The sequence below is a fragment of the Rhinopithecus bieti genome, unplaced genomic scaffold, assembly GCF_001698545.2.
Source record: "Rhinopithecus bieti isolate Rb0 unplaced genomic scaffold, ASM169854v2 scaffold_74563, whole genome shotgun sequence".
Lineage (NCBI taxonomy): Eukaryota > Metazoa > Chordata > Mammalia > Primates > Cercopithecidae > Rhinopithecus > Rhinopithecus bieti.
The window spans coordinates 1,047,237-1,059,333 of NW_016827726.1; the positions used below are offsets into that span (position 1 = coordinate 1,047,237).

At 42.3% G+C, this 12,097-nt stretch overlaps 1 protein-coding gene across 2 annotated transcripts; it reads right to left on the bottom strand.

Moving 5' to 3' along the window:
• Window positions 1–536: 536 nt before the first annotated feature.
• Window positions 537–9,502, bottom strand: THOC3 (THO complex subunit 3). Of its 2 annotated transcripts, none has more exons than XM_017864086.1 (6): window positions 8,914–9,502; window positions 8,066–8,222; window positions 6,181–6,385; window positions 2,266–2,427; window positions 2,044–2,144; window positions 537–1,131 (listed from the first exon to the last, which is right to left on the bottom strand). In XM_017864086.1, the coding sequence occupies exons 1-6, from the start codon at window positions 9,178–9,180 to the stop codon at window positions 968–970; spliced, it is 1,056 nt and encodes a 351-aa protein (XP_017719575.1). In that variant the 5' UTR covers window positions 9,181–9,502; the 3' UTR covers window positions 537–967. The 2 variants fall into 2 exon arrangements, with proteins under 2 accessions (XP_017719575.1, XP_017719574.1); XM_017864085.1 differs by having other exon boundaries at window positions 8,918–9,265.
• Window positions 9,503–12,097: the final 2,595 nt, after the last annotated feature.

Consider the following 12,097-nt stretch of genomic DNA (forward strand, 5'->3'; position numbering starts at 1 on the left):
AAGATAAACATGTTTTTATACATAAACATGGACATAAGAAAACTTCTGGAAGGATATACATCAAAATTCTAATACTAGTTACCTCTTGGTGCTAGGAATGTAATTTTCTTTTGCTTACCTTTTCCAAAATTTTCTACCAACGTATTTCTATATGCCTCAGTATTTGCTTTAACACCAAAAAAAATTACAAAATAATGAAAACTACTGCTCTTAGGTAACAACCTCCCCAACACAAGCCCTTTTTTTTTTTAAAGGGAAGAACTAATAAAGCTTTGCTTTCCATGAGGAACCACTAAGTGTTTTTCTTTTCAATAAAAAAGCTAACTGACTTACTCCCCTCTTTACTTTGCCACCAGGAAGCTCAGAGTCAAAATTTTAGTTCAGTCATTCAATTAGCTTTGTCCCTACATTTCAGAGGGTTATTGGTTGGGACATTAAATGACAGAATTATGACATTTAAATTCTCTTTCTGAAATTAAAAAAAAAATACAAAACTGCAACATAAGGACATAATAATTTTTAAAGTCTTAGAAGTGCCATAATAAAAAAAGTCAGTTTATTAAATGCTCAACTCTCAAAATTATATATATATAATTATTTTAAAAAATTTCCATATCCTTCCATTCCCCTCCCTCCAAACTAAGTATAGTCCAAGTTGTATCAAATGTCACAAAGTCTACCATGTACCCAAAAGCAGAGAAGACAGGAGGTCCAGAGGACAAAGTATGCTGGGGTCACTACCCACACTGCAGAGTCCACACGAGTTAACTCACGCTGGGGGCAAAGAATGGAAAGAGCTAATACACAGAAAAAGCAAAAGAACTGGAATGGAAAGCCTGACCATAGACGTTTACAATTTATACCAATTTACAAATATTTAGGGTGCCCACCAACTCCAAGAGAACAGACCAAACTAACCACATGAAGGAAGACCTCTGCCAGGGCCTCCTCTCCCTATAATCCCCTCTCAAGAATCATTAGGAAGCCCAAACAGCTTCACAGTTCCGGCTTCCCGGCTGCTGTCATATTTGCCGTCTTTGTCATCACAGGCAAATGCCAGCAGAGGCCTTTTGGGGTGCCACGCCACTGTGAAGGTCGGAGACTCACACTGTACCTCCCATAGTTTGTCCCCTATAGAAAACAATAGAGAGAAACCAATCAATACGTTCATAACGAAGGACACATTCATTAAGTACTTACCTGTATTAACTCGTTTAATCCACCTACTAATCCCACAAGATAGACACAACTATTACCTCATTTTACAGAGAACTCCCAGCCACAGAGAGCCCACAAGCCAGCAGGGGGCAGAGCAGGCTCTGAGCACAGGTGGGTTAACTCAAGAGCAGGTCATTGAGCAGGAAAAGTGTCACTGCGTCACAGGGACATGCAAATTACATGAAGGATCTGCATGGCTGGATGCTGGACAATGTTCACCACAACGTGACTAACAGGGACATTCTTTACATAGTGGAATTTCAAGTTCTTTACTTTCCTCTTCAAAGTTTTCTATATAGTTTTAATCTTTCTACGAAGAATGTCACAGATTTCCGAAAACAATACAGCAACATTAAAAAACAAATCTGAGGAAATTCTTTTGTAAAATGAATACTCTCCTCCCATTTTCTATTTCCAGCTTCTGTTGTTTTAAAGCAAAACTTGGTAATTCCTTAAATTAAAAAAAATATTTTTTCAAGTTCCTATACAGGCAACAGATAAGGAGAAATATACCACAACATTTTTTCAAAGGTGGTATTCAGATAGTGGGACCACAACTGATGCTTTTTTCTTCCTCTTACTCTGTAGTTTAAAGTTTAAATAAATCAAAATATTTTTCTAAGTCACTTTTCTCAGACCTGCCTGTTTATTTCTTAACGCTTTGCTTCTTCACTATCCGGCAGTGAGTCAAAACATAACCACACTTGTCTAAAGGAGACAAATTCATTCATGATGATGCTGATGAAGTAGTCACATGCAGAGATGAGATCACAAGAGAAGTCCTGAATGCCAAAGGTGAAAGACAGTAGATTCTCATGAGGTTACCTGTCTCCACTTCAGCAATGTCAATAAAATGGTCTTCCGATGCTGACGCCAGCATTTTCCCATCATGGCTGAAACTGAGGGTCCTTACAGGCCAATCCAGCCTATGATACAGAGTGGACAGAAGAGACATGAGAATTACCAAGTAAGAGGAGGGAACCATGTCATTCACGATAAAATAAAATTCACGTACCCAACAAGGAAAGTGCTGATAGAGTCACTTACCTGGAAAAGCACCGAACACACACTAACTCATCCACGTCCCAGAGGCTAACCAAAGCATCTGCACTTCCTGTGGCAAAGTACTTCCCCATCGGGTCAAACTTGATACAGATGCAGTTGGAAGGATGGGCGTTGATGGACTGCACAGGCTTCAGTTCTGGGTAGCTGAGAAACAAGACAGACAGTGATCAAACTGCAAGAGGACTGTGGTACTAAAATAATAATAGGAGACAATGAAGAAGAAAAGCAAAGATAATGCACCACCACCAAGAACTGTCATTCAAGATAACATTCCTGAAATAAAAAGAGATTTTGAACTACATTATTTAAAAAGCACAACACATACCTGAGACTACAGAACCAAAGCAACCAACATCGAGACATAGACTAGTAAAACTTTAAAGAAAAAGAAAATCTGACAGCAACACTTAATGCCAAAAGAAAATGGAGTACCATATTTAAGAAAGATACACAAGCAAGAAAATGAGTCAAGGATTTTTACATCCAGCAAAACTGAATTTCAAATATAATGATACAAACAAGAAGCACAATAACGTTTTATAAAATCCATAAGCTTTATAAGTACGTAAATAAGTTGTAATGAAAACTCCAGGAATAATGTTCCCATGAACGCTTCCCGAGGAATCTTAACTAGAGAATGAGCTTCAATTTAAAAAATGACTAGAGACTTATAAGGACTGGTGCTCAACACTGAATATAGTTTCTTGCAAAAACTATACATGGTTTAAAGGGAGGGTATAATATGTAACAGCTGCACACTCCTACAATATATAGTACTTTTTTTTTTTTTTGAGACAGAGTCTCGCTCTGTCGCCCAGGCTGGAGTGCAGTGGCCGGATCTCAGCTCACTGCAAGCTCCGCCTCCCGGGTTCCCGCCATTCTCCTGCCTCAGCCTCCCAAGTAGCTGGGACTATAGGCGCCTGCCACCTCGCCCGGCTAGTTTTTTGTATTTTTTAGTAGAGACGGGGTTTCACCGGGTTAGCCAGGATGGTCTCGATCTCCTGACCTCGTGATCCGCCCGTCTCGGCCTCCCAAAGTGCTGGGATTACAGGCTTGAGCCACCGCGCCCGGCCTCGGTACTATTTTTTTTAACGGGGGAAGAATGTAAAGAGTGTATGCAAAAAGCAAAAACATTTTTTGTTTCAAGTCATCACATTGGTGGTAGTGGCAGTAATATTGTTATTCTGAGACATCTATATGTTTACCATGGGATACAGGTAATAAGTAACCATCGGATATTCTAATTCTATGATCCCTTGTGCCCTTGAGAACCAGAATACTCAATTTGGAAGGGAAGAAATATATTTGTAATATAGAAGAGGTTTAATAAAATCCCTGGAGTCCTCCTCAATTTTAATTGGAAGTTATCAGTGTGAATTCACAAGGTATTTTATCTTTAAATATACACACACACGTAATTCCTAGGCCAACCCAATGATAATGAACATTCCTAACTTCAGTATCATTTCTCAGTGAAAGAATGTAATGTAAGGCCTCTTTTTTTTTTTTTTTGAGGTGGAATCTCACTCAGTCGCCCAGGACGCTGGAGTGCAGTGGCACAATCTAAGCTTACTACAACCTCCACCTCTCAGGTTCAAGCGATTCTCCCGCCTCAGCCTTCCAAGCAGCTGGGATTACAGACCTGCGTCACCACGCCCAGCTAATTTTTGTATTTTGAATAGAGACAGGGTTTCTCCATGATTGCCAGGCCTCAAGTGATCCAATCACCTCGGCCTCCCAAAGTGCCAAAGTGCTGGGATTACAGGTGTGAGTCACGACACCCAGCCAGAATGTTAGGCTTCTTGGAGAATTTTCTGATTAAAGGTCTGGGGCAAGATTGTACAAGATGAACTTGGAACATCTTATCAAACCAGGGAGCAAAAAACAGAAGACCACTGGGAATATGTCAAAAAAGGGCTCAAGAACCAACTTGAAGATGTTCTTATTGGCCAAAGATGGCATAATTTGACCTTCAATAGGCGTAACAATTACAAGAGATGGAAACACATCAACTATGTTTAAAAACATGAGCCCATAATGATTTAAAAAAAAAAAAAGAAAAAACCTAACTGGTCCTCTTTGGAGGCAGCAGGAAACGAAATCATCATCTGACAAACAGAATCAAAATTTTATTCTGCCTTCCCTAGATGAACTGCACTACCGGGTAACCAAATGGCAGACGAGAAGCAGCATCTCTTTACACAATAGTCCAACATATAAACAAGCATATGGAATCGGCAAAAGCCAAACTGGGAGAATCTCCACAGGTTACCAGTCTGGTTTTTCAGCAGCTACGTTTTAGGAAATTTCTTTTGAGTAATTTAAGAGACACAAAAGACGTATCAATTTTTTTTTTTTAATGAGCAAAACTAGGATATCTAGGGGCTGCACACATGGTAGACAAACTATGAAGAATCACCATAAAAGTCAGGATAGTGTTCGCTTTTGTGGAAAGGAGTTGTAATTAGGACAAAACACCTGGATGGACTTTTAGGATGACTGGAAAGAACTACTCCTCGACTTGGGCAGGGCTGCACAAGAGTTAAGCCTATAAGAGTTTGTTAAGCTACACATTTGTGTTATGTGGTTTTCAGTATCTGTCTTTTATAATAAAAAGGTTTTTCTTAAAAAATTATAGAATCCCCATTGCCTACAAAATAAAATCCAAGATACTAGGCATAAAATAAAGGCCTTTTATAATCTGGTCCCAAATTAGACTTCATCTTCCCATTATCATGCCCTCTCTTATTTCCCTTATCTGCCACCACGTCCCCAACAACCCTGACCGAACTACTCTGCAAATAAGTCATGTTCACTCATGCCTGCTTTGTCACTTATGTGGTTCCCTTTTGCTTATTCTTCAAATCCTGCTCATCTTTCAAGATAAAGTTCACAAGCTCCCTCCTTCAACTCCCCATGGAACATATCTCACTTGGCCTCACATTGATCACCTGGGATAGTGGAAGGCTAGAATTAAACAGATCTGAATTTCAGCTCCACAATTTCATTCATTTGGAGAACAAATATTCACTAAGATCCTACTATGTGGAGCAGGTGCAGGACTAGACATTAGGGATTCAACACTAAACAAGGCAAACAACATCCCTACCATCGTGGAATTCACAGTCTAACAGGAGACATGGGCAAATAACAATGCAATTACAACACAGAAGGAAAGTGCTTCCTACAGAAAGTACGTAAAGTAAGCCTCTAACCTACCTCTAACCCTGGGGTAGCGGGAGAGCTTCCCTGAAGGGAAAGCGATATTTAAGTTGAAACTTTAAGAGTACGAATTGGCCAGTTGGGCGCGGTGGTTCACGCCTGTAATCCCAGCACTTTGGGAGCCAAGGTGGGTGGATCACCTGAGGTTGGGAGTTGGAGACCAGCTTGACCAACATGGAGAAACCCTAAACTACAAAAAATACAAAATTAGCTGGGTGTGGTGGGGCATGCCTCTAATCCCAGCTACTCAGGAGGCAATGGCAGGAGAATAGCTTGAATCTGGGAGGTGGAGGTTGCAGTGAGCTGAGATCGCGCCATTGCACTCCAGCCTGGGCAACAAGATCAAAACTCCGCCTCAAAAAAAAGAGGGTATAAATTAATCATAATTCAAGGTGCATCCAGTTCTAGCAAACACTAGCTGACTACTGATGTAACCTCTCACCCTCAGATCCTCATTTGTCAAATGAGAAGCAAACCATCAACCCCTAGAATTTCTGTAAGGACTCAGTAAAATATAAAGTATATAAAATATACAGCTCAAATGTACTTAAAACAGGTTAGGATTCTATTTGTGTTTTAAGCTCCTTCAGGATAGGCTCACATCTAATTCATTTCCGTATCTGACACAGCACCCAGCACAAAGATATAACAGTCTCCTAAGCTAGACCCCCTCACCTGAGGATGTTGATACAACCATTGCCATTTGTCAGGAAGAACATGTTGTTGTCATTGTTCCACGAGATTTCGTTGACCTCGAACTTGAACTGCTCTTCTGCTTTGGAACGGTGCGTCTTGGCATCAATAAAGGTCACCACATCATCTTTGTTGCCTACAGCAATGGTCTGCCCATCAGGACTCCAGCAGATATTAATGTTCTCCCCTAGGAATCCAGATATAAACAGTAAGATAATCTGTTTGCTCATAACCCTCCACAAGTTTATTGTGCTATCCTAGAAAGAAGACCAGAGCTTTCTTCAGGTCTTACTCATTAAAGTCCTAGACAATGGGAGGGAGCTACTATTTATAATTCAACAATGAGTCCAGCACATTCATCTACACATTTCCTGATTTGGTCTTCACAATCTCCTCTAAGACACACTTTATTAACCCCATTTTATAGACGAAGGAAGTAAGAGACAAGAAGATGAGCCAAAGTGTCAAAACTATGAAGTCAGAGCCAAGAGTTTAAACCCAGATTTGACCCCAAAGCCCCCTTTTCTCTTACACCAGCATTTCTCAATTCTAGTCACTCGCATGCCAACATCACAACTTTTGTCCTATCCATTAAACACTATATTTTTCTTTATTCAAGATTTTTCTTAAAATTGATCCAAAAAATTTTACTTAAATAAATTTAGCAGCCAGGCACAGTGGCTCAAGCCTGTAATCCCAGCACTTTGGGAAGCCAAGGTGTGTAAATCACTTGAGTCCAGGAGTTCAAGATCAGCCTGGGCAAAATGGCAAAAACCAGCTCTACAGAAAATTAGCCAGGCATGGTGGCATGTGCCTGTAGTCCCAGCTACTCAGGAGGTTGAGGTAGGAGGATGGCTTGAGCCCAGGAGGTGGAGGCTGCAGGCAGCCAATATTGTGTCACTGTACCCCATCCTGGGTAACAGGGCAAGACTCTGTCTCAAAAATAAAAACAAAATAAATTCAGCTTTAATTGAGTAATAAATTCTATGAGCTAGTTCTTGTAGTAAATATTAAAATATCTGCAAAACTGGTTTTTAATGTTCACCCGGGCATCACCTGAATCATTCATGGATCAGCAGCTGTATACCTGGGGAAAAACTACACCATTCTGCCTCCAGAGGTAAGTCTTGGCAACAAAGTCTAGTGGCCCACACTGAACACATCAATTAAAATCTCATCAACTTTTCCATTCTAAAATGCATAATTTTTTCACATTTTAGTATCTATACTGTATCTTAAATTGTATCAGAAAGCATTTCAAAATTTTGGGTGTATCACAGTTATTTACCAACTTTCTTTCCTAATGGAACATCTTATGATAAATGAAAACTCAAGAGTCCCATACAGTACCAGCCTCAATACTTACAACTGAGCCTATAAATGTACTGCACAACTTTCTGGTCACTTTCTCGCAGTTCACCAAGACCATCCAAGTTTCAACCATTCTAACTAATCAAAATTTTCCATATTCTCCATGCCTTTGCACATGCTGTTCCCTCCTGGAAATGCCCCATTCCCCACCCACTGCACCTTGACCACTCAATTTCTATGACTGTCCTAAAAGTTTGCTCAAATTTGGTGAGGCCTTCCCTGGCTCCCCTAGGCAGACTTCTGTTTTCATTTCTATTCTGGGTATCCATCTTGCAGACCTCTCCATTATTAAATGAACCATATCTTGCTATGTTATTTGTATATACATGTCCCCTCCCCGCTGGGGAGTTCCTTGGAGCTGGAAACTCTTATTCAGCTCAGGATGTCTCATACACAGCTGAGTGCCAGACACAGAAAAGATATTCGGAAAATGGTTGTTGAATGAATTCAAACAGCTTATCTTCCTATTACCCTCTCTATCTGAATAGTCAGTCACCTTTAGTGTTCACAGTGGCAATGCATTTTGTAGTCCTGACATCCCAGATGCGAATGGTTTTATCTCCGGACGCGGTAACGAATAGGTCAGGATTACTTGGATGCCAACAAAGCTGGTCCACACTATCCCCATGTCCCCGATAATTGTTTTCTTTGACCTGAAAGAACAGAATCCAGATGTCACTTCACATAGATGTAGCTGCCTCCCATGTAACTTTCTAAGCTTATTCAAACCAAGGTATGCTGGGACGAGTAAAGATCTGGGTAATTCAGAATCCAGTCCTTTCTCCCTTCTCTTCTCCGCAGTCCTTCTGAACTGTTGTTCTCAGCTTCCACATCTATGCCCTTATTTTTGTGCCCTCCCTGGCCTCCTCCTCCTTCCTGGTTTTTCACCCTTACTCTACCATCAACGTTCCTAACCCAGTAGCTCATTCCCACGGGACGCCCTATCACTTTCAAAGGGGCAATCCTCACCACCACCACCACAGCCCCTAGCCACTCCTTACCAGCACACGAATCGACTCCAAACGAGTAAGGCTCCCACCGCAGCCCCGTCCCATCCACCCTATCCTCACCTTCACCCGCCATCGCCAACCTTCTTACTTCCACACTCTCCATACGCCCCCACACTTCCTCTCCTCACCCCTCACGACCCCGTCACCCCCACACTCCACCTTCTCCCCACTCCCTCCTCATCTCCACACTCCCCCCTCGTCTCCATACTCCCCTTTTCCCCCTCCCTCAAGTCCACTCTCTTTTCAACCCCAAGGCCCCGTTCGCCCCCCATTCGCTCTCCCACTACCACACCTCACTTCACCACGACCCCTCTCCCTAGCCCCGGCAGCTCACCAACCGGTCCTTCTCCAGCAAGAAGACACTGGCCGTCTTGTCGAAGGACCCCGAGGCTAGGCGACGCCCGTCGCAACTCCAGGCCACCGAGTGCACCTTGGCGCTGTGCGCCAGGAACTCGCGCGTCTTGCTGTGGCCCCGGAACAGCTCCTGCATCCCAAGCACGTAGCGCGACGGGCCGCTGCTCACTGAGCACCACGGGGCCATTGAGCCAGGGCCGCTCTGGCCCAACGCGGAGGGCCCCATGGCTGCAGTGGGCACCGCCATGCCGAGCTCCCAGCTCACAACACGCCAGCAGCCGCCAGGGTGCAATCAGTCCTGGCGCCGCTGCCGCACGCATGCGCCCGGAAGAGCGACGGCTCCTCTACGCAAGCGCGCTGTACGCCGCCCCGGAAGGGACTACAAATCCCGGTATGCAGCGCGTGCCCGCCTCTTCTTACTTAGTAATATTTGGAGTTAACTCCAAATATGCTTCACACTTAACGATTCCGAGTTTTTTAGTGTTCTTATTTCTCCCTTACCTATTCCTTGGTAGATATATGTGTATCCCTGTTTAATCGAATAAAAGAACCAACACTAACCTTCTAAACAATTCACCCATCACCTTTCTTCTGGAGTTGTTCCCTAACTCCTAGTCTCCTCCCTTAAGAGAAAGCCCTGGGCTTTTTACTGGAGAAGGACCAGCTGGTGAGCTTGTCCCGTGAAAAGGGCTAGCGGGTGTGGAGTGAGGGAAGAGGTGTTAAGGGAGTGAGGGAAGAGGTGTTAAAAAGGGGTCTGGAAGGGTTTTTTGTTTGTTTTTTAATAAAAATGAATTTTTTGTTTTAAAAGGTAATGGCGGAAGCGTGTCAGCCACAGCAACACTATCTTAAATAGGAACTGGGTAAAATGAAGCTGAAACCTACTGGGTTGCATGTCCAGACTGTTAAGGCATTCTAATCGCAGGATGAAATGGGAGATCAGCACAAAATACAGGTCATAAAGACCTTGATGATAAAACAGGTTGCAGTAAAGGGGCCAGCCAAAACCCACCAAAACCAAAATGGCGACGAGAGTGACCTCTGGTCATCCTCACTGCTACACTCCCACCAGTGCCAGGATAGTTTATAAACGCCATGGCAATGTCAGGAAGTTACCCTATATGGTCTGAAAAAGGGAGGCGTGAATAATCCACCACACTTGTTTAGCAGATCATCAGGAAAACCCATAAAAATGCGCAACCAGCAGCCCTCGGGGCTGCCATATGGAGTGGCCATTCTTTTATTCCCTTTACTTTCTTAATAAACTTGCTTTCACTTTGCCCTGCAGACTCGCCCTGAATTCTTTCTTGAGTGAGATCCAAGAACCCACTCTTGGGGTCTGGATTGGGACCCTTTTCCTGTAACAGTATTACATGCACATGATTGTAAATATAAAAATAAAAGATACAGAGTGAAAAGCAAATGTCCACCTGCGTATCCACCCCACCTTTCATATCTCCCTTAAACCAGTGGCTTCTTGCTGGAGAAAAAAGGGGTGGTGAGCTGTCAGCGCCAGTCAAGGCCCTGGAGAAGAGCTGAGGAATGGGGGAAGGTTTTGGTGGTAAGTAGTAGTGGTAAATTTGTTTAAAAATCCAATTTTTAAAAGGCAACACGTGCACTCGGCAACAAATGTAAAAGCATAAAAGGGAATAGATTGAAAAGTTTCCCTCCATCCTGTGTCCCCAAACTTCCCTTCTGAAAAACTTGAATTTCTTGTGTGGCCTTCCAGAGACAGTGTTAAGTACACACCCTGACGAGGTAGATAGGTGTGTGCATAACCTCCCCCAACCCACTGCCAAAAAGGTAGCATTCCTTACACAACTTGCTTTCTATGGTAAATATGTATAGGAAATCATTTCTTGTCAGAATATGCAGACGTCTCATTCTTCTTAATGGTTGCAGTCTTTATATGAATATATAATAGTTTATTCAACTGATCCCTTCATGAATTTGTTTTTAGAACAATATTGCAGTGAATATCCCTATAGAACCTTCATTGTGCACATGTGTACTTTTTTATTTGGATATATATTGCCAAAACACCTATGAAGAGGTTTAATAATCTATACTTCCACCAGCAACATAAGGAAGTGTCAGAAGGTCCTAGGTACTAAGTGAGTACACATATAAAGCATGTGGCTTTCAGAAGGACCGTAGGAAATAAAGACCCTATCTTTCCCCAATCTTTTCCCTACCCCATTGCAACCAGAAATTCTTGGAAACTACAAAGCTTTTCAGACTCCAAGGATACCAGTGAAGTCTCTAAAATCTTGGAGTAGGAAACTATTTGGTGTCTAGTTTTCTTCCTTACTCCTATTTTTCAGGAATCTTCTTCATATATAATATGTATTTTAGATTTTTTCCTACATTTTCTACTTTTTCCTATATTTCATATTTTTTTTGCTGCATACACTGAGGACTTACAAGTCCCTGTCCAAGACACAAAAACTGAAGTAGAAAGAGGTAAAATGTCCTGTTCCAGGTCACATGACTATATGTGACAGAGGAAAGGTTAGAACTCAGATGTTACTGACTCCAAAATCTACACTCTAATTCCCAGTATCTGAAATCATGTAAATGTGACTCTTTGTATTTCTGCATTCATTTTGTATTTTTGTATGTAATTTATATTTTTTAATTTTTAATTTTTTTTTTTGAGATGAAGTTTTGCTCTTATTGCCTAGGCTGGAGTGCAGTGGTGCAATCTTGGCTCACTGCAACTTCCGCCTCCCAGGTTCAAGCAAGTCTTCTGCATCAGCCTCCCAAGTAGCTGGGATTACAGGCACCACCACAATGCCTGGTTAATTTTTTGTATTTTCAGTTGAGATGGGGTTTCGCTATGTTGGCCAGGCCGGTCTCGAACTCCTGAAGTCAGGTGATCCACTCGTCTCGGCCTCCCAAAGTGCTGGGATTACAGGCGTGAGCCACTGTGTCCAGCCTGTAATGTATATTTTTTTACTTAATTTCCCCCTGTGTTCCTTTTCTATATTCTGTAAACATGGATGTTAGAACATCAGTTGTGAGAAATATATCCCACTGCTCTTGCCTGAGACAGAAACTGGTATAACATTTCAAATTGGACTACCACACATCTTGGGGCAATGGTGAGACTGAAGTCAGAGTCTCTCAAAGGGGAGAGAAAATTTAGGGGAACAGAGTCATGGGCC